The sequence below is a fragment of the Rhinoderma darwinii genome, chromosome 3 (genome assembly GCF_050947455.1).
Source record: "Rhinoderma darwinii isolate aRhiDar2 chromosome 3, aRhiDar2.hap1, whole genome shotgun sequence".
In the NCBI taxonomy this organism is placed as follows: domain Eukaryota; kingdom Metazoa; phylum Chordata; class Amphibia; order Anura; family Rhinodermatidae; genus Rhinoderma; species Rhinoderma darwinii.
In genome coordinates this window covers 1,556,376-1,578,954 of record NC_134689.1, presented here as the reverse complement: position 1 = coordinate 1,578,954, position 22,579 = coordinate 1,556,376, and the positions used below count along the sequence as shown (strand labels likewise).

At 43.2% G+C, this 22,579-nt stretch overlaps 1 protein-coding gene across 2 annotated transcripts in view; it reads left to right on the top strand.

Annotated features, from left to right (window-relative positions):
- Positions 1–22,579, top strand: part of SOX5 (SRY-box transcription factor 5) — a 343,282-nt gene that overhangs the window by 302,712 nt on the left and 17,991 nt on the right. For both annotated transcript variants that reach the window (XM_075855646.1, XM_075855645.1), the window contains one exon: positions 18,373–18,541. In XM_075855646.1, the coding sequence (XP_075711761.1) occupies positions 18,373–18,541 (169 nt within the window). The remainder of the gene's footprint in view (positions 1–18,372; positions 18,542–22,579) is intronic.

Below are 22,579 nucleotides of genomic sequence, written 5' to 3'. Positions count from 1 at the left end.
TGATATCAGTCACACATATGATGTAATGTCTCTGGAGGATATAATAGTACTGGAGTGTTATAAGAGGAGCGGCTGATATCAGTCACACATATGATGTAATCTCTCTGGAGGATATAATAGTGCTGGAGTGATATAAGAGGAGCGGCTGATATCAGTCACACATATGATGTAATGTCTCTGGAGGATATAATAGTACTGGAGTGATATAAGAGGAGCAGCTGATATCAGTCACACATATGATGAATGTCTGGAGGATATAATAGTGCTGGAGTGATATAAGAGGAGCGGCTGATATCAGTCACACGTATGATGTAATGTCTCTGGAGGATATAATAGTACTGGAGTGTTATAAGAGGAGCGGCTGATATCAGTCACATATGATGTAATGTCTCTGGAGGATATAATAGTGCTGGAGTGATATAAGAGGAGCGGCTGATATCAGTCACACATATGATGTAATGTCTCTGGAGGATATAATAGTGCTGGAGTGATATAAGAGGAGCGGCTGATATCAGTCACATATGATGTAATGTCTCTGGAGGATATAATAGTGCTGGAGTGATATAAGAGGAGCGGCTGATATCAGTCACATATATGATGTAATGTCTCTGGAGGATATAATAGTGCTGGAGTGATATAAGAGGAGCGGCTGATATCAGTCACATATGATGTAATGTCTCTGGAGGATATAATAGTGCTGGAGTGATATAAGAGGAGCGGCTGATATCAGTCACATATATGATGTAATGTCTCTGGAGGATATAATAGTACTGGAGTGATATAAGAGGAGCGGCTGATATCAGTCACACATATGATGTAATGTCTCTGGAGGATATAATAGTACTGGAGTGATATAAGAGGAGCGGCTGATATCAGTCACATATGATGTAATGTCTCTGGGGGATATAATAGTGCTGGAGTGATATAAGAGGAGCGGCTGATATCAGTCACACATATGATGTAATGTCTCTGGAGGATATAATAGTACTGGAGTTATATAAGAGGAGCGGCTGATATCAGTCACACATATGATGTAATGTCTGGAGGATATAATAGTGCTGGAGTGATATAAGAGGAGCGGCTGATATCAGTCACATATATGATGTAATGTCTCTGGAGGATATAATAGTACTGGAGTGATATAAGAGGAGCGGCTGATATCAGTCACATATGATGTAATGTCTCTGGAGGATATAATAGTGCTGGAGTGTTATAAGAGGAGCGGCTGATATCAGTCACATATGATGTAATGTCTCTGGAGGATATAATAGTGCTGGAGTGTTATAAGAGGAGCGGCTGATATCAGTCACACATATGATGTAATGTCTCTGGAGGATATAATAGTACTGGAGTTATATAAGAGGAGCGGCTGATATCAGTCACACATATGATGTAATGTCTCTGGAGGATATAATAGTGCTGGAGTGTTATAAGAGGAGCGGCTGATATCAGTCACACATATGATGTAATGTCTGGAGGATATAATAGTACTGGAGTGTTATAAGAGGAGCGGCTGATATCAGTCACATATGATGTAATGTCTCTGGAGGATATAATAGTGCTGGAGTGATATAAGGGGAGCGGCTGATATCAGTCACACATATGATGTAATGTCTCTGGAGGATATAATAGTGCTGGAGTGTTATAAGAGGAGCGGCTGATATCAGTCACACATATGATGTAATGTCTCTGGAGGATATAATAGTGCTGGAGTGATATAAGAGGAGCGGCTGATATCAGTCACATATGATGTAATGTCTCTGGAGGATATAATAGTACTGGAGTATTATAAGAGGAGCGGCTGATATCAGTCACATATGATGTAATGTCTCTGGAGGATATAATAGTACTGGAGTGATATAAGAGGAGCGGCTGATATCAGTCACACATATGATGTAATGTCTCTGGAGGATATAATAGTGCTGGAGTGTTATAAGAGGAGCGGCTGATATTAGTCACACATATGATGTAATGTCTGGAGGATATAATAGTGCTGGAGTGATATAAGAGGAGCGGCTGATATCAGTCACATATATGATGTAATGTCTCTGGGGGATATAATAGTACTGGAGTGATATAAGAGGAGCAGCTGATATCAGTCACATATAATGTAATGTCTCTGGAGGATATAATAGTGCTGGAGTGATATAAGAGGAGCGGCTGATATCAGTCACACATATGATGTAATGTCTCTGGAGGATATAATAGTACTGGAGTGTTATAAGAGGAGCGGCTGATATCAGTCACATATGATGTAATGTCTCTGGAGGATATAATAGTGCTGGAGTGATATAGGAGGAGCGGCTGATATCAGTCACACATATGATGTAATGTCTCTGGAGGATATAATAGTGCTGGAGTGATATAAGAGGAGCGGCTGATATCAGTCACACATATGATGTAATGTCTCTGGAGGATATAATAGTGCTGGAGTGATATAAGAGGAGCGGCTGATATCAGTCACACATATGATGTAATGTCTCTGGAGGATATAATAGTACTGGAGTGATATAAGAGGAGCGGCTGATATCAGTCACATATGATGTAATGTCTGGAGGATATAATAGTGCTGGAGTGATATAAGAGGAGCGGCTGATATCAGTCACATATGATGTAATGTCTCTGGAGGATATAATAGTACTGGAGTGATATAAGAGGAGCGGCTGATATCAGTCACATATGATGTAATGTCTCTGGAGGATATAATAGTGCTGGAGTGATATAAGAGGAGCGGCTGATATCAGTCACACATATGATGTAATGTCTCTGGAGGATATAATAGTGCTGGAGTGATATAAGAGGAGCGGCTGATATCAGTCACACATATGATGTAATGTCTCTGGAGGATATAATAGTGCTGGAGTGATATAGGAGGAGCGGCTGATATCAGTCACACATATGATGTAATGTCTCTGGAGGATATAATAGTGCTGGAGTGATATAAGAGGAGCGGCTGATATCAGTCACACATATGATGTAATGTCTCTGGAGGATATAATAGTACTGGAGTGATATAAGAGGAGCGGCTGATATCAGTCACATATGATGTAATGTCTGGAGGATATAATAGTGCTGGAGTGATATAAGAGGAGCGGCTGATATCAGTCACATATGATGTAATGTCTCTGGAGGATATAATAGTACTGGAGTGATATAAGAGGAGCGGCTGATATCAGTCACATATGATGTAATGTCTGGAGGATATAATAGTGCTGGAGTGATATAAGAGGAGCGGCTGATATCAGTCACACATATGATGTAATGTCTCTGGAGGATATAATAGTACTGGAGTGATATAAGAGGAGCGGCTGATATCAGTCACACATATGATGTAATGTCTGGAGGATATAATAGTGCTGGAGTGTTATAAGAGGAGCGGCTGATATCAGTCACACATATGATGTAATGTCTCTGGAGGATATAATAGTACTGGAGTGATATAAGAGGAGCGGCTGATATCAGTCACATATATGATGTAATGTCTCTGGAGGATATAATAGTACTGGAGTGATATAAGAGGAGCGGCTGATATCAGTCACATATATGATGTAATGTCTCTGGAGGATATAATAGTACTGGAGTGATATAAGAGGAGCGGCTGATATCAGTCACATATGATGTAATGTCTGGAGGATATAATAGTGCTGGAGTGATATAAGAGGAGCGGCTGATATCAGTCACATATGATGTAATGTCTCTGGAGGATATAATAGTACTGGAGTGATATAAGAGGAGCGGCTGATATCAGTCACATATGATGTAATGTCTCTGGAGGATATAATAGTGCTGGAGTGTTATAAGAGGAGCGGCTGATATCAGTCACACATATGATGTAATGTCTCTGGAGGATATAATAGTACTGGAGTGATATAAGAGGAGCGGCTGATATCAGTCACATATGATGTAATGTCTCTGGAGGATATAATAGTACTGGAGTGTTATAAGAGGAGCGGCTGATATCAGTCACATATGATGTAATGTCTCTGGAGGATATAATAGTGCTGGAGTGTTATAAGAGGAGCGGCTGATATTAGTCACACATATGATGTAATGTCTCTGGAGGATATAATAGTGCTGGAGTGATATAAGAGGAGCGGCTGATATCAGTCACATATGATGTAATGTCTCTGGAGGATATAATAGTACTGGAGTGATATAAGAGGAGCGGCTGATATCAGTCACATATATGATGTAATGTCTCTGGAGGATATAATAGTACTGGAGTGTTATAAGAGGAGTGGCTGATATCAGTCACATATGATGTAATGTCTCTGGAGGATATAATAGTACTGGAGTGTTATAAGAGGAGCGGCTGATATCAGTCACATATGATGTAATGTCTCTGGAGGATATAATAGTGCTGGAGTGTTATAAGAGGAGCGGCTGATATCAGTCACACATATGATGTAATGTCTCTGGAGGATATAATAGTACTGGAGTGATATAAGAGGAGCTGCTGATATCAGTCACACATATGATGTAATGTCTCTGGAGGATATAATAGTGCTGGAGTGATATAAGAGGAGCGGCTGATATCAGTCACATATGATGTAATGTCTCTGGAGGATATAATAGTACTGGAGTGATATAAGAGGAGCGGCTGATATCAGTCACATATATGATGTAATGTCTCTGGAGGATATAATAGTACTGGAGTGTTATAAGAGGAGCGGCTGATATCAGTCACATATGATGTAATGTCTCTGGAGGATATAATAGTACTGGAGTGATATAAGAGGAGCGGCTGATATCAGTCATATATGATGTAATGTCTCTGGAGGATATAATAGTGCTGGAGTGATATAAGAGGAGCGGCTGATATCAGTCACACATATGATGTAATGTCTCTGGAGGATATAATAGTACTGGAGTGATATAAGAGGAGCGGCTGATATCAGTCACATATGATGTAATGTCTCTGGAGGATATAATAGTACTGGAGTGTTATAAGAGGAGTGGCTGATATCAGTCACATATGATGTAATGTCTCTGGAGGATATAATAGTGCTGGAGTGATATAAGAGGAGCGGCTGATATCAGTCACACATATGATGTAATGTCTGGAGGATATAATAGTACTGGAGTGTTATAAGAGGAGCGGCTGATATCAGTCACACATATGATGTAATGTCTCTGAAGGATATAATAGTACTGGAGTGATATAAGAGGAGCGGCTGATATGAGTCACACATATGATGTAATGTCTCTGGAGGATATAATAGTGCTGGAGTGATATAAGAGGAGCGGCTGATATCAGTCACACATATGATGTAATGTCTCTGGAGGATATAATAGTACTGGAGTGATATAAGAGGAGCGGCTGATTTTAGTCACATATGATGTAATGTCTGGAGGATATAATAGTGCTGGAGTGATATAAGAGGAGCGGCTGATATCAGTCACACATATGATGTAATGTCTCTGGAGGATATAATAGTGCTGGAGTGATATAAGAGGAGCGGCTGATATCAGTCACACATATGATGTAATGTCTCTGGAGGATATAATAGTACTGGAGTGATATAAGAGGAGCGGCTGATATCAGTCACATATGATGTAATGTCTGGAGGATATAATAGTGCTGGAGTGATATAAGAGGAGCGGCTGATATCAGTCACATATGATGTAATGTCTCTGGAGGATATAATAGTACTGGAGTGATATAAGAGGAGCGGCTGATATCAGTCACACATGATGTAATGTCTGGAGGATATAATAGTACTGGAGTGATATAAGAGGAGCGGCTGATATCAGTCACACATATGATGTAATGTCTCTGGAGGATATAATAGTGCTGGAGTGATATAAGAGGAGCGGCTGATATCAGTCACATATGATGTAATGTCTCTGGAGGATATAATAGTACTGGAGTGTTATAAGAGGAGCGGCTGATATCAGTCACATATGATGTAATGTCTCTGGAGGATATAATAGTACTGGAGTGATATAAGAGGAGCGGCTGATATCAGTCACATATATGATGTAATGTCTCTGGAGGATATAATAGTACTGGAGTGATATAAGAGGAGCGGCTGATATCAGTCACATATGATGTAATGTCTCTGGAGGATATAATAGTGTTGGAGTGTTATAAGAGGAGCGGCTGATATCAGTCACATATGATGTAATGTCTCTGGAGGATATAATAGTACTGGAGTGTTATAAGAGGAGCGGCTGATATCAGTCACATATGATGTAATGTCTCTGGAGGATATAATAGTGCTGGAGTGATATAAGAGGAGCGGCTGATATCAGTCACATATGATGTAATGTCTCTGGAGGATATAATAGTACTGGAGTGTTATAAGAGGAGCGGCTGATATCAGTCACATATGATGTAATGTCTCTGGAGGATATAATAGTACTGGAGTGATATAAGAGGAGCGGCTGATATCAGTCACATATGATGTAATGTCTCTGGAGGATATAATAGTGCTGGAGTGTTATAAGAGGAGCGGCTGATATCAGTCACATATGATGTAATGTCTCTGGAGGATATAATAGTACTGGAGTGATATAAGAGGAGCGGCTGATATCAGTCACATATGATGTAATGTCTCTGGAGGATATAATAGTGCTGGAGTGTTATAAGAGGAGCGGCTGATATCAGTCACACATATGATGTAATGTCTCTGGAGGATATAATAGTACTGGAGTGATATAAGAGGAGCTGCTGATATCAGTCACACATATGATGTAATGTCTCTGGAGGATATAATAGTGCTGGAGTGATATAAGAGGAGCGGCTGATATCAGTCACATATGATGTAATGTCTCTGGAGGATATAATAGTACTTGAGTGATATAAGAGGAGCGGCTGATATCAGTCACATATATGATGTAATGTCTCTGGAGGATATAATAGTACTGGAGTGTTATAAGAGGAGCGGCTGATATCAGTCACATATGATGTAATGTCTCTGGAGGATATAATAGTGCTGGAGTGATATAAGAGGAGCGGCTGATATCAGTCACATATGATGTAATGTCTCTGGAGGATATAATAGTACTGGAGTGATATAAGAGGAGCGGCTGATATCAGTCACATATATGATGTAATGTCTCTGGAGGATATAATAGTACTGGAGTGTTATAAGAGGAGCGGCTGATATCAGTCACATATGATGTAATGTCTCTGGAGGATATAATAGTACTGGAGTGATATAAGAGGAGCGGCTGATATCAGTCACATATATGATGTAATGTCTCTGGAGGATATAATAGTACTGGAGTGATATAAGAGGAGCGGCTGATATCAGTCATATATGATGTAATGTCTCTGGAGGATATAATAGTGCTGGAGTGATATAAGAGGAGCGGCTGATATCAGTCACACATATGATGTAATGTCTCTGGAGGATATAATAGTACTGGAGTGATATAAGAGGAGCGGCTGATATCAGTCACACATATGATGTAATGTTTCTGGAGGATATAATAGTGCTGGAGTGATATAAGAGGAGCGGCTGATATCAGTCACACATATGATGTAATGTCTGGAGGATATAATAGTGCTGGAGTGTTATAAGAGGAGCGGCTGATATCAGTCACACATATGATGTAATGTCTCTGGAGGATATAATAGTACTGGAGTGATATAAGAGGAGCGGCTGATATCAGTCACATATATGATGTAATGTCTCTGGAGGATATAATAGTACTGGAGTGATATAAGAGGAGCGGCTGATATCAGTCACATATGATGTAATGTCTGGAGGATATAATAGTGCTGGAGTGATATAAGAGGAGCGGCTGATATCAGTCACATATGATGTAATGTCTCTGGAGGATATAATAGTACTGGAGTGATATAAGAGGAGCGGCTGATATCAGTCACATATGATGTAATGTCTGGAGGATATAATAGTGCTGGAGTGATATAAGAGGAGCGGCTGATATCAGTCACATATGATTTAATGTCTCTGGAGGATATAATAGTACTGGAGTGATATAAGAGGAGCGGCTGATATCAGTCACATATGATGTAATGTCTCTGGAGGATATAATAGTGCTGGAGTGATATAAGAGGAGCGGCTGATATCAGTCACACATATGATGTAATGTCTCTGGAGGATATAATAGTGCTGGAGTGATATAAGAGGAGCGGCTGATATCAGTCACATATGATGTAATGTCTCTGGAGGATATAATAGTGTTGGAGTGTTATAAGAGGAGCGGCTGATATCAGTCACACATATGATGTAATGTCTCTGGAGGATATAATAGTACTGGAGTGATATAAGAGGAGCGGCTGATATCAGTCACATATGATGTAATGTCTCTGGAGGATATAATAGTACTGGAGTGATATAAGAGGAGCGGCTGATATCAGTCACATATGATGTAATGTCTCTGGAGGATATAATAGTACTGGAGTGATATAAGAGGAGCGGCTGATATCAGTCACATATATGATGTAATGTCTCTGGAGGATATAATAGTACTGGAGTGTTATAAGAGGAGCGGCTGATATCAGTCACATATGATGTAATGTCTCTGGAGGATATAATAGTACTGGAGTGATATAAGAGGAGCGGCTGATATCAGTCACATATATGATGTAATGTCTCTGGAGGATATAATAGTACTGGAGTGATATAAGAGGAGCGGCTGATATCAGTCATATATGATGTAATGTCTCTGGAGGATATAATAGTGCTGGAGTGATATAAGAGGAGCGGCTGATAGCAGTCACATATGATGTAATGTCTCTGGAGGATATAATAGTACTGGAGTGTTATAAGAGGAGTGGCTGATATCAGTCACATATGATGTAATGTCTCTGGAGGATATAATAGTGCTGGAGTGATATAAGAGGAGCGGCTGATATCAGTCACACATATGATGTAATGTCTCTGGGGGATATAATAGTACTGGAGTGATATAAGAGGAGCGGCTGATATCAGTCACATATGATGTAATGTCTCTGGAGGATATAATAGTGCTGGAGTGATATAAGAGGAGCGGCTGATATCAGTCACACATGTGATGTAATGTCTCTGGAGGATATAATAGTGCTGGAGTGATATATGAGGAGCGGCTGATATCAGTCACATATATGATGTAATGTCTCTGGAGGATATAATAGTGCTGGAGTGATATAAGAGGAGCGGCTGATATCAGTCACACATATGATGTAATGTCTCTGGAGGATATAATAGTACTGGAGTGATATAAGAGGAGCGGCTGATATAAGTCACATATGATGTAATGTCTGGAGGATATAATAGTGCTGGAGTGTTATAAGAGGAGCGGCTGATATCAGTCACATATGATGTAATGTCTCTGGAGGATATAATAGTACTAGAGTGATATAAGAGGAGCGGCTGATATCAGTCACACATATGATGTAATGTCTCTGGAGGATATAATAGTGCTGGAGTGTTATAAGAGAAGCGGCTGATATCAGTCACACATATGATGTAATGTCTCTGGAGGATATAATAGTGCTGGAGTGTTATAAGAGGAGCGGCTGATATCAGTCACACATATGATGTAATGTCTCTGGAGGATATAATAGTACTGGAGTGATATAAGAGGAGAGGCTGATATCAGTCACACATATGATGTAATGTCTCTGGAGGATATAATAGTGCTGGAGTGATATAAGAGGAGCGGCTGATATCAGTCACACATATGATGTAATGTCTCTGGAGGATATAATAGTACTGGAGTGATATAAGAGGAGCGGCTGATATCAGTCACATATGATGTAATGTCTCTGGAGCATATAATAGTACTGGAGTGTAATAAGAGGAGCGGCTGATATCAGTCACACATATGATGTAATGTCTCTGGAGGATATAATAGTGCTGGAGTGATATAAGAGGAGCGGCTGATATCAGTCACACATATGATGTAATGTCTCTGGAGGATATAATAGTGCTGGAGTGTTATAAGAGGAGTGGCTGATATCAGTCACATATAAGATGTAATGTCTCTGGAGGATATAATAGTACTGGAGTGATATAAGAGGAGCGGCTGATATCAGTCACATATGATGTAATGTCTCTGGAGGATATAATAGTGCTGGAGTGATATAAGAGGAGCGGCTGATATTAGTCACACACATGATGTAATGTCTCTGGAGGATATAATAGTGCTGGAGTGATATAAGAGGAGCGGCTGATATCAGTCACACATATGATGTAATGTCTCTGGAGGATATAATAGTACTGGAGTGTTATAAAAGGAGCGGCTGATATCAGTCACACATATGATGTAATGTCTGGAGGATATAATAGTACTGAAGTGATATAAGAGGAGCGGCTGATATCAGTCACATATATGATGTAATGTCTCTGGAGGATATAATAGTGCTGGAGTGTTATAAGAGGAGCAGCTGATATCAGTCACACACATGATGTAATGTCTCTGGAGGATATAATAGTGCTGGAGTGATATAAGAGGAGCGGCTGATATCAGTCACATATATGATGTAATGTCTCTGGAGGATATAATAGTGCTGGAGTGTTATAAGAGGAGCGGCTGATATCAGTCACACATATGATGTAATGTCTCTGGAGGATATAATAGTACTGGAGTGATATAAGAGGAGTGGCTGATATCAGTCACATATGATGTAATGTCTCTGGAGGATATAATAGTACTGGAGTGTTATAAGAGGGCGGCTGATATCAGTCACATATATGATGTAATGTCTCTGGAGGATATAATAGTGCTGGAGTGTTATAAGAGGAGCGGCTGATATCAGTCACACATATAATGTAATGTCTCTGGAGGATATAATAGTGCTGGAGTGATATAAGAGGAGCGGCTGATATCAGTCACATATGATGTAATGTCTCTGGAGGATATAATAGTACTGGAGTGATATAAGAGGAGCGGCTGATATCAGTCACATATGATGTAATGTCTCTGGAGGATATAATAGTGCTGGAGTGATATAAGAGGAGCGGCTGATATTAGTCACACACATGATGTAATGTCTCTGGAGGATATAATAGTGCTGGAGTGATATAAGAGGAGCGGCTGATATCAGTCACACATGTGATGTAATGTCTCTGGAGGATATAATAGTGCTGGAGTGATATAAGAGGAGCGGCTGATATCAGTCACACATATGATGTAATGTCTCTGGAGGATATAATAGTACTGGAGTGTTATAAAAGGAGCGGCTGATATCAGTCACACATATGATGTAATGTCTGGAGGATATAATAGTACTGGAGTGATATAAGAGGAGCGGCTGATATCAGTCACACATGATGTAATGTCTCTGGAGGATATAATAGTGCTGGAGTGATATAAGAGGAGCGGCTGATATCAGTCACATATATGATGTAATGTCTCTGGAGGATATAATAGTGCTGGAGTGTTATAAGAGGAGCGGCTGATATCAGTCACACATATGATGTAATGTCTCTGGAGGATATAATAGTACTGGAGTGATATAAGAGGAGTGGCTGATATCAGTCACATATGATGTAATGTCTCTGGAGGATATAATAGTACTGGAGTGTTATAAGAGGAGCGGCTGATATCAGTCACATATATGATGTAATGTCTCTGGAGGATATAATAGTGCTGGAGTGTTATAAGAGGAGCGGCTGATATCAGTCACACATATAATGTAATGTCTCTGGAGGATATAATAGTGCTGGAGTGATATAATAGGAGCGGCTGATATCAGTCACACATGATGTAATGTCTCTGGAGGATATAATAGTACTGGAGTGATATAAGAGGAGCGGCTGATATCAGTCACACATGATGTAATGTCTCTGGAGGATATAATAGTACTGGAGTGTTATAAGAGGAGCGGCTGATATCAGTCACACATATGATGTAATGTCTCTGGAGTATATAATAGTACTGGAGTGTTATAAGAGGAGCGGCTGATATCAGTCACACATATGATGTAATGTCTCTGGAGGATATAATAGTACTGGAGTGATATAAGAGGAGCGGCTGATATCAGTCACATATGATGTAATGTCTCTGGAGGATATAATAGTACTGGAGTGATATAAGAGGAGCGGCTGATATCAGTCACACATATGATGTAATGTCTCTGGGGGATATAATAGTACTGGAGTGATATAAGAGGAGCGGCTGATATCAGTCACATATGATGTAATGTCTCTGGAGGATATAATAGTGCTGGAGTGATATATGAGGAGCGGCTGATATCAGTCACATATGATGTAATGTCTCTGGAGGATATAATAGTGCTGGAGTGATATAAGAGGAGCGGCTGATATAAGTCACATATGATGTAATGTCTGGAGGATATAATAGTGCTGGAGTGTTATAAGAGGAGCGGCTGATATCAGTCACATATGATGTAATGTCTCTGGAGGATATAATAGTACTAGAGTGATATAAGAGGAGCGGCTGATATCAGTCACATATGATGTAATGTCTCTGGAGGATATAATAGTACTGGAGTGTTATAAGAGGAGCGGCTGATATCAGTCACACATATGATGTAATGTCTGGAGGATATAATAGTGCTGGAGTGTTATAAGAGGAGCGGCTGATATCAGTCACATATGATGTAATGTCTCTGGAGGATATAATAGTACTAGAGTGATATAAGAGGAGCGGCTGATATCAGTCACATATGATGTAATGTCTCTGGAGGATATAATAGTACTGGAGTGTTATAAGAGGAGCGGCTGATATCAGTCACACATATGATGTAATGTCTGGAGGATATAATAGTGCTGGAGTGATATAAGAGGAGCGGCTGATATCAGTCACATATGATGTAATGTCTCTGGAGGATATAATAGTACTGGAGTGATAGAGGAGCGGCTGATATCAGTCACATATATGATGTAATGTCTCTGGAGGATATAATAGTGCTGGAGTGATAGAGGAGCGGCTGATATCAGTCACACATATGATGTAATGTCTCTGGAGGATATAATAGTACTGGAGTGATATAAGAGGAGCGGCTGATATCAGTCACATATATGATGTAATGTCTCTGGAGGATATAATAGTGCTGGAGTGATATAAGAGGAGCGGCTGATATCAGTCACATATGATGTAATGTCTCTGGAGGATATAATAGTACTGGAGTGTTATAAGAGGAGCGGCTGATATCAGTTACTTATATGATGTAATGTCTCTGGAGGATATAATAGTACTGGAGTGTTATAAGAGGAGCGGCTGATATCAGTCACATATATGATGTAATGTCTCTGGAGGATATAATAGTGCTGGAGTGTTATAAGAGGAGCGGCTGATATCAGTCACACATATGATGTAATGTCTCCGGAGGATATAATCGTGCTGGAGTGTTATAAGAGGAGCGGCTGATATCAGTCACATATGATGTAATGTCTCCGGAGGATATAATAGTGCTGGAGTGATATAAGAGGAGCGGCTGATATCAGTCACACATATGATGTAATGTCTCCGGAGGATATAATCGTGCTGGAGTGTTATAAGAGGAGCGGCTGATATCAGTCACATATGATGTAATGTCTCTGGAGGATATAATAGTACTGGAGTGATATAAGAGGAGCAGCTGATATCAGTCACACATATGATGTAATGTCTCTGGAGGATATAATAGTGCTGGAGTGATATAAGAGGAGCGGCTGATATCAGTCACACATATGATGTAATGTCTCTGGAGGATATAATAGTGCTGGAGTGATATAAGAGGAGCGGCTGATATCAGTCACACATATGATGTAATGTCTCTGGAGGATATAATAGTACTGGAGTGATATAAGAGGAGCGGCTGATATCAGTCACATATAAGATGTAATGTCTCTGGAGGATATAATAGTACTGGAGTGATATAAGAGGAGCGGCTGATATCAGTCACATATGATGTAATGTCTCTGGAGGATATAATAGTACTGGAGTGATATAAGAGGAGCGGCTGATATCAGTCACACATGATGTAATGTCTCTGGAGGATATAATAGTACTGGAGTGATATAAGAGGAGTGGCTGATATCAGTCACACATATGATGTAATGTCTCTGGAGGATATAATAGTACTGGAGTGATATAAGAGGAGCGGCTGATATCAGTCACACATATGATGTAATGTCTCTGGAGGATATAATAGTACTGGAGTGATATAAGAGGAGCGGCTGATATTAGTCACACACATGATGTAATGTCTCTGGAGGATATAATAGTGCTGGAGTGATATAAGAGGAGCGGCTGATATCAGTCACATATGATGTAATGTCTCTGGAGGATATAATAGTACTGGAGTGATATAAGAGGAGTGGCTGATATCAGTCACACATATGATGTAATGTCTCTGGAGGATATAATAGTACTGGAGTGATATAAGAGGAGCGGCTGATATTAGTCACACACATGATGTAATGTCTCTGGAGGATATAATAGTGCTGGAGTGATATAAGAGGAGCGGCTGATATCAGTCACACATATGATGTAATGTCTCTGGAGGATATAATAGTACTGGAGTGATATAAGAGGAGCGGCTGATATCAGTCACACATATGATGTAATGTCTCTGGAGGATATAATAGTACTGGAGTGTTATAAAAGGAGCGGCTGATATCAGTCACACATATGATGTAATGTCTGGAGGATATAATAGTACTGGAGTGATATAAGAGGAGCGGCTGATATCAGTCACACATGATGTAATGTCTCTGGAGGATATAATAGTACTGGAGTGATATAAGAGGAGCTGCTGATATCAGTCACATATGATGTAATGTCTCTGGAGGATATAATAGTGCTGGAGTGATATAAGAGGAGCGGCTGATATCAGTCACACATATGATGTAATGTCTCTGAAGGATATAATAGTGCTGGAGTGTTATAAGAGGAGAGGCTGATATCAGTCACACATATGATGTAATGTCTCTGAAGGATATAATAGTGCTGGAGTGATATAAGAGGAGCGGCTGATATCAGTCACACATGATGTAATGTCTCTGGAGGATATAATAGTACTGGAGTGATATAAGAGGAGCGGCTGATATCAGTCACATATGATGTAATGTCTCTGGAGGATATAATAGTACTGGAGTGATATAAGAGGAGCGGCTGATATCAGTCACACATATGATGTAATGTCTCTGGGGGATATAATAGTACTGGAGTGATATAAGAGGAGCGGCTGATATCAGTCACATATGATGTAATGTCTCTGGAGGATATAATAGTGCTGGAGTGATATATGAGGAGCGGCTGATATCAGTCACATATATGATGTAATGTCTCTGGAGGATATAATAGTGCTGGAGTGATATAAGAATAGCGGCTGATATCAGTCACATATGATGTAATGTCTCTGGAGGATATAATAGTGCTGGAGTGATATAAGAGGAGCGGCTGATATCAGTCACATATGATGTAATGTCTCTGGAGGATATAATAGTACTGGAGTGATATAAGAGGAGCGGCTGATATCAGTCACACATATGATGTAATGTCTCTGGAGGATATAATAGTACTGGAGTGATATAAGAGGAGCGGCTGATATCAGTCACACATATGATGTAATATCTCTGGAGGATATAATAGTGCTGGAGTGATATAAGAGGAGCGGCTGATATCAGTCACACATATGATGTAATGTCTCTGGAGGATATAATAGTACTGGAGTGATATAAGAGGAGCGGCTGATATCAGTCACATATATGATGTAATGTCTGGAGGATATAATAGTACTGGAGTGATATAAGAGGAGCGGCTGATATCAGTCACATATGATGTAATGTCTCTGGAGGATATAATAGTGCTGGAGTGATATAAGAGGAGCGGCTGATAGTCACATATGATGCAATGTCTCTGGAGGATATAATAGTACTGGAGTGATATAAGAGGAGCGGCTGATATCAGTCACATATATGATGTAATGTCTGGAGGATATAATAGTGCTGGAGTGATATAAGAGTAGCGGCTGATATCAGTCACACATATGATGTAATGTCTGGAGGATATAATAGTGCTGGAGTGATATAAGAGGAGCGGCTGATATCAGTCACATATATGATGTAATGTCTCTGGAGGATATAATAGTACTGGAGTGATATAAGAGGAGCGGCTGATATCAGTCACACATGATGTAATGTCTGGAGGATATAATAGTACTGGAGTGATATAAGAGGAGCGGCTGATATCAGTCACATATGATGTAATGTCTCTGGAGGATATAATAGTACTGGAGTGATATAAGAGGAGCGGCTGATATCAGTCACACATATGATGTAATGTCTCTGGAGGATATAATAGTACTGGAGTGATATAAGAGGAGCGGCTGATATCAGTCACACATATGATGTAATGTCTCTGGAGGATATAATAGTACTGGAGTGATATAAGAGGAGCGGCTGATATCAGTCACACATATGATGTAATGTCTCTGGTGGATATAATAGTGCTGGAGTGATATAAGAGGAGCGGCTGATATCAGTCACATATGATGTAATGTCTGGAGGATATAATAGTGCTGGAGTGTTATAAGAGGAGCGGCTGAAGTGCGTCAGATATCGGGGTCTCCCTCTGCTCTTGGCCAGGAACCCTGCCCCCCATTATGATGACTGCAGCATATTACGGGGGTGGCGCGGCGACTTCCTAACACGCCGCGGTCTCCGGATAATAATATGGTCATTACCGTATGTCTCTGAATATAAGGGCTGTGTATGAGATCCCGGTATACAGACACTCACACTGGGCGCGGACGAGCAGACAGTTGTTTTCAATGGGGAGGGGGGAATAATCCGCTGCCAGATGTCGAGACACCCCCATACACATTATATAGTTGGTCAGTCCCTCCGGCGGGTTTGGCCGACTGTCCCCTCTTTTTTATGGTCCTTCCTGCAGTCAGCGGCTGATAACATAGAACAAAACCTTGCACTAAGTTAGAGATTATTATATAAAGAAATCTCCAATTTTATAAAGGAACAGAAACGTTTCCCTTTGAGTGTGAATGTCATTAGAGCCCCCCCTATAAATCCACGTGGGGGTTCAGGTGTACTGTCCCTTTAAATCGAGTGACTGGCGGGTAAGGGACCACGGACGCCGCAGTCAGGGCCTCGAGGACCTGGTGTCAGGCGGGAGATGCGGATTCTGGATACAGTGGGGTCTGATCTGACGGACGGGTGACAGGTCGGGTGTGACGAGCAGAATAACAACCTCAAGAGGCGGCTGAACCGTGTCCGAGAAGAAAACGGCAGAACTTTACAGCCAATCATCGTGTCCAGTGGATATTCCCGCACCCCCAAATATCAGTCCCCGGGGCCCCCCGCAGATTCCAGCCACAGAGGCAGCAGAGTTCTATCCCAGTGTCTCATCCTGAGCCTTCTGATTCATGAATAGAATGGCAGAATTTCAGTGAAGACTGACATTACACAGGCAGAGCAGCAGGAAGGAGGGAGATGGTAGATTTGTCCTTCAGGGTCTGTGGAAAGATGGGTGACTTACACTCCTCTGTCCGGGGACTGCTTTGGCTGTGACTAGAGCGCTGTGTGATGAAACCCAGGATTACAGTGACACAAGAGCTTACAATCTAATCCTGCTGGCAGCTGTACGTGAAGCGCACAGAGACTGGGGGTGACCCCGGCTCCGATCCTGCTGATCACTGGTTATCGGAGGAGACGCGCCGACATCTGACATTGGACTTATTCTTAATAGAATCCTCATCTCTGTGCCCTTCATAGTCGTTGGGGAGAGCGGGGGAGAGCGATGGCGGCTGCTGTTACTCGTAGTCTTTGTGACTGCAGATCACTTTACATCATCATTACAGCCGAGTCCCCCTCCCCTGGCCCTGGTACAATGTTAGACCCTCCTTGGGCGAGGTGACCATCCCCCGCCATGTCCTCTGGCCAAGATTACATGTAGTGCCCAGATAGATGCCCACAACCACGAGCGGCAGCAGCTGATCCCTTATATACAGGAGGAGAGCGACGCCTCTATATACAGGCATCAATGCCGGGGGCACTGCACGGTCTACGCGGGGGGCACTGCACGGTCTACGCGGGGGGCACTGCACGGTCTACACGGAGGGCACTGCACGGTCTACACGGGGGGGGCACTGCACGGGCTACATGGGGGGGGCACCGCGCACGGTCTACACGGGGGCGGGCACTGCACGGTCTACACGGGGGCACTGTACTGGGCACTGCTCATTGTCTTGCTGCATGGGGTAAATTTTCCCCGTCCACTCGCGCTCTCCTCCTGCTCTGATTGCGTCAGTCTACACTGCAGTTCTGCCATTCTATTCATGAACCAGAACGCTCAGGATGAACAAAGCGATTACTCCCAGATGGTAGAGGCCACATGGTCTGGTGGAAATGTTGGTAATTCTGGGTAGACGGGTGCTGGGTGCCCTTTTGGGGTGTGTAATGTTTGGGGTTGGGTTATTACTCACCAGTATTTTCATTGTGTCTTTCACAGGACGACGTTGCGCAGCCGCTGAACCTTTCTGCCAAGCCCAAGACATCCGACCGCAAATCACCCGTGTCGCCCACCTCACCCCACATCCAAACGTCGAGGATAAGCGCCTCACACAAACCGTCCGTCTCCTCCACGCTGGCCAGCCCGCCCGTCAGGGTTAATACTATAGGTGAGTCGGGTGACACGACATTAATGCTGGGGCTGTTTTGGGCACTTACTGACATTGAGTGATAATTGGAGGACATTGCGCTGCATCTCGCCCGCTGTGCTGCATCTCGCCCGCTGTGCTCTGCCCCCCCCCCACCATGTTTATGTGCCCTTATAATGGAGACTTCCCCTTTAAACCCCTGATAAAGCAGCTGCGGATGACAATGTACAGTGGGGGAGGGGCTGGGGGGCAATGATTGACCGCTCAGGTGTCTGGTGATCTCAGGTAACCCCTCCCCCCTTATGTCCAGACTCTGAGCCGCTGATCACGTCCGTCATTGTTTCGTGCAGGTCTTATGTTAAACGCTTCCGCCTTCGCCGGTTTCCTCGCACTTTTTATAGATTTTGTGTCACAAGATGCGGAGCGTCGCCTGCCATTTATTAATTTACTTTTTATGCAAATTGAAAAACTTATATAGTTTATATGTATATATAAAGTTTCCTGGGAATGGAGCGGGGGTTAATTACAAGCGGAGGGGCGGACCAGGCGGCACGGCGGAGCGTGGGCGACAGACGGCACAACGGAGGGGGAGCGCGGGCGACAGACGACACGACGGAGGGGGAGCGCGGGCGACAGACGACACGACGGAGGGGGAGCGCGGGCGACAGACGACACGACGGAGGGGGAGCGCGGGCGACAGACGACACGACGGAGGGGCGGACCGTGCGACAGACGGCACGGCGGAGGGGGAGCGCGGGCGACAGACGGCACGGCGGAGGGGGAGCGCGGGCGACAGACGACACGACGGAGGGGCGGACCGTGCGACAGACGGCACGGCGGAGGGGGAGCGCGGGCGACAGACGGCACGGCGGAGGGGGAGCGCGGGCGACAGACGACACGACGGAGGGGCGGACCGTGCGACAGACGGCACGGCGGAGGGGGAGCGCGGGCGACAGACGACACGGCGGAGGGGCGGAGCGCGCGATAAGAAACCAAAACATGTTCAGTTCTGTTGTCAAACTGCTCGATACGTGAAGATCCGCGCCATACACCGCGCTCGCCTCCGCCACGTGCGACCGCTACATTGTATCAATGTAAACACCGCGCATCCTGTTTATAATGAATTTATCCTGTTACTTTGTATCCTCCGAGATTAACCCTTTCTAGACCCCGCTAAAGATGTCAGATTATTAACTGAGCAGTGCCCCTCCCCCGCTGTATATTATAGTCAATATACTGACCAGTGCCCCTCCCCCGCTGTATATTATAGTCTATATACTGATCCGTGCCCCTCCCCCGCTGTATATTATATAATAGTCTATGTACTGATCAGTGCCCCTCCCCCGCTGTATATTATAGTCTATATACTGATCAGTGCCCCTCCCCCGCTGTATATTATAGTCTATATACTGATCAGTGCCCCTCCCCCGCTGTATATTATAGTCTATATACTGATCAGTGCCCCTCCCCCGCTGTATATTATAGTCTATGTACTGATCCGTGCCCCTCCCCCGCTGTATATTATAGTCTATATACTGATCAGTGCCCCTCCCCCGCTGTATATTATAGTCTATATACTGATCCGTGCCCCTCCCCCGCTGTATATTATAGTCTATATACTGATCAGTGCCCCTCCCCCGCTGTATATTATAGTCTATGTACTGATCAGTGCCCCTCCCCCGCTGTATATTATAGTCTATATACTGATCAGTGCCCCTCCCCCGCTGTATATTATAGTCTATATACTGATCAGTGCCCCTCCCCCGCTGTATATTATAGTCTATATACTGATCCGTGCCCCTCCCCCGCTGTATATTATAGTCTATATACTGATCAGTGCCCCTCCCCCGCTGTATATTATAGTCTATGTACTGATCAGTGCCCCTCCCCCGCTGTATATTATAGTCTATATACTGATCAGTGCCCCTCCCCCGCTGTATATTATAGTCTATATACTGATCCGTGCCCCTCCCCCGCTGTATATTATAGTCTATATACTGATCAGTGCCCCTCCCCCGCTGTATATTATAGTCTATATACTGATCAGTGCCCCTCCCCCGCTGTATATTATAGTCTATATACTGATCAGTGCCCCTCCCCCGCTGTATATTATAGTCTATATACTGATCAGTGCCCCTCCCCCGCTGTATATTATAGTCTATATACTGATCCGTGCCCCTCCCCCGCTGTATATTATAGTCTATATACTGATCAGTGCCCCTCCCCCGCTGTATATTATAGTCTATATACTGATCAGTGCCCCTCCCCCGCTGTATATTAGTCTATATACTGATCCGTGCCCCTCCCCCGCTGTATATTATAGTCTATATACTGATCAGTGCCCCTCCCCCGCTGTATATTATAGTCTATGTACTGATCAGTGCCCCTCCCCCGCTGTATATTATAGTCTATATACTGATCCGTGCCCCTCCCCCGCTGTATATTATAGTCTATATACTGATCCGTGCCCCTCCCCCGCTGTATATTATAGTCTATATACTGATCCGTGCCCCTCCCCCGCTGTATATTATATTAGTCTATTTTCAGAACATTTTAGTGGATTTTTTTCTGCGTTTTTCTGGAATGTTTTGCGCTAAAAATGAATAAATTCCCCAATAAATATTCGTCGTCCTGTTCAATGTATTTCGGCCGGTTCTATCTGTTTCTGGGAAAGCTGGGTGACAAGCGATCTGGCCGCCAGCGCAGCTTCCATTGAGGGGGTCACCCAGCTTTCCCAGGCTCCTGAATGTTTCTTCAGTGTTCACCTGTAGGGCGGGGGAGGGGTTGCGTTGAGTTGATATGCGGCCCCTGCTGGACGTGACGTGATTTTCTGCGGTTGACGCCCCCGGGACCGCGGATCCTTTTCCTCCTTGAGACTCCAGATAAAGCTCGCGTCCCAGTTCCGTTAGTTGTGCGGTCGCCGCGCTCTCTTAAATCGGAGATTAATTTCCCTTCTTAAAGCTTTAATTTGCTTCTGCTCTGAATTATCCGAACGTCGTAAAACTCGGCGGCAGAAAAGGCCTCGCAGCGAGAATTATCCGCAGTAATCCGACGCCAGCCCCTCCCCCGCGCCCCTTCATGTTTCCTGGCAGCTATCGGATCAGATGGAAACGTCCGATAATCCGGCGAGGACGTGTAATCCGCTACGATTAGATGCGCAACATTCAGGATTGTCACAAAGCGGCGAGTATTAATATCGCGAGCGCCGCGCCGCCGGCACCCATTTCCCTTTCTTTTAATCTCCGTGTTTTACAACAAATCGCGGGATTTAGCGCCGCGCTGTTCCCAGATTACAGGATTTACCGGACAGATGTTTTTTCTTCTGTAACGGATTAGGCTGAAAGTTCTCGTTTTTTTGTCTTTGTTTTTTCCGTGAATCCGCAGAACATGTTCAGGCAAAATCGGCATTTCACGGACGATTAGCGGTCGTCTTCTGTCCCGAAACCTGCCCCCCCCTCCTCCCGTAAAGTTTATAGGATCCCCCAAAATACAAAAAAAATGTGTCAATATTCCATTCAGCCGTATCTCACTTCTAACTGTTCCTGGGAAAGCTGGGTAGTAACCAATATGGCCGCCATGACCGCTCCCACAGAGGTTGTCACTCATCTTTCTCACACTCCTGAAGGGCACATCCTCTTATCCTTGGTAGCCATATTGGTTTTTACCCAGCTTTCCTGGGCTTCTGAATGTACAGTCTGCAATATGAGAGAGGGATTTATTATTGTTTTTGCCATTCAAGGGCCTGGGAAAGAGGGATGACCATGAGGGGTCATCACTCAGCTTTCCCTGACTCCTGAAGGGCCGGATTTCCTAGTTGTGCGGTAATATTTCCCCTGATTTTATATTGCTGCATTAAACTGGGCATTTGCCTTTCAGGACTCTCAGAAAGCTGGGTGGCAAACCCTTTGGAAACATGGTGGCCATATTGGTTTTCACACAACTTTCCTGGAAGCAGAAACAGCTGAGTAGAATTTTTGACATTTAAGGATTATATATATTATGATTTTGAGACTCTATTAACCTTCCTGTCACTGCCGGGCGCTCTGATGAGGACATTCT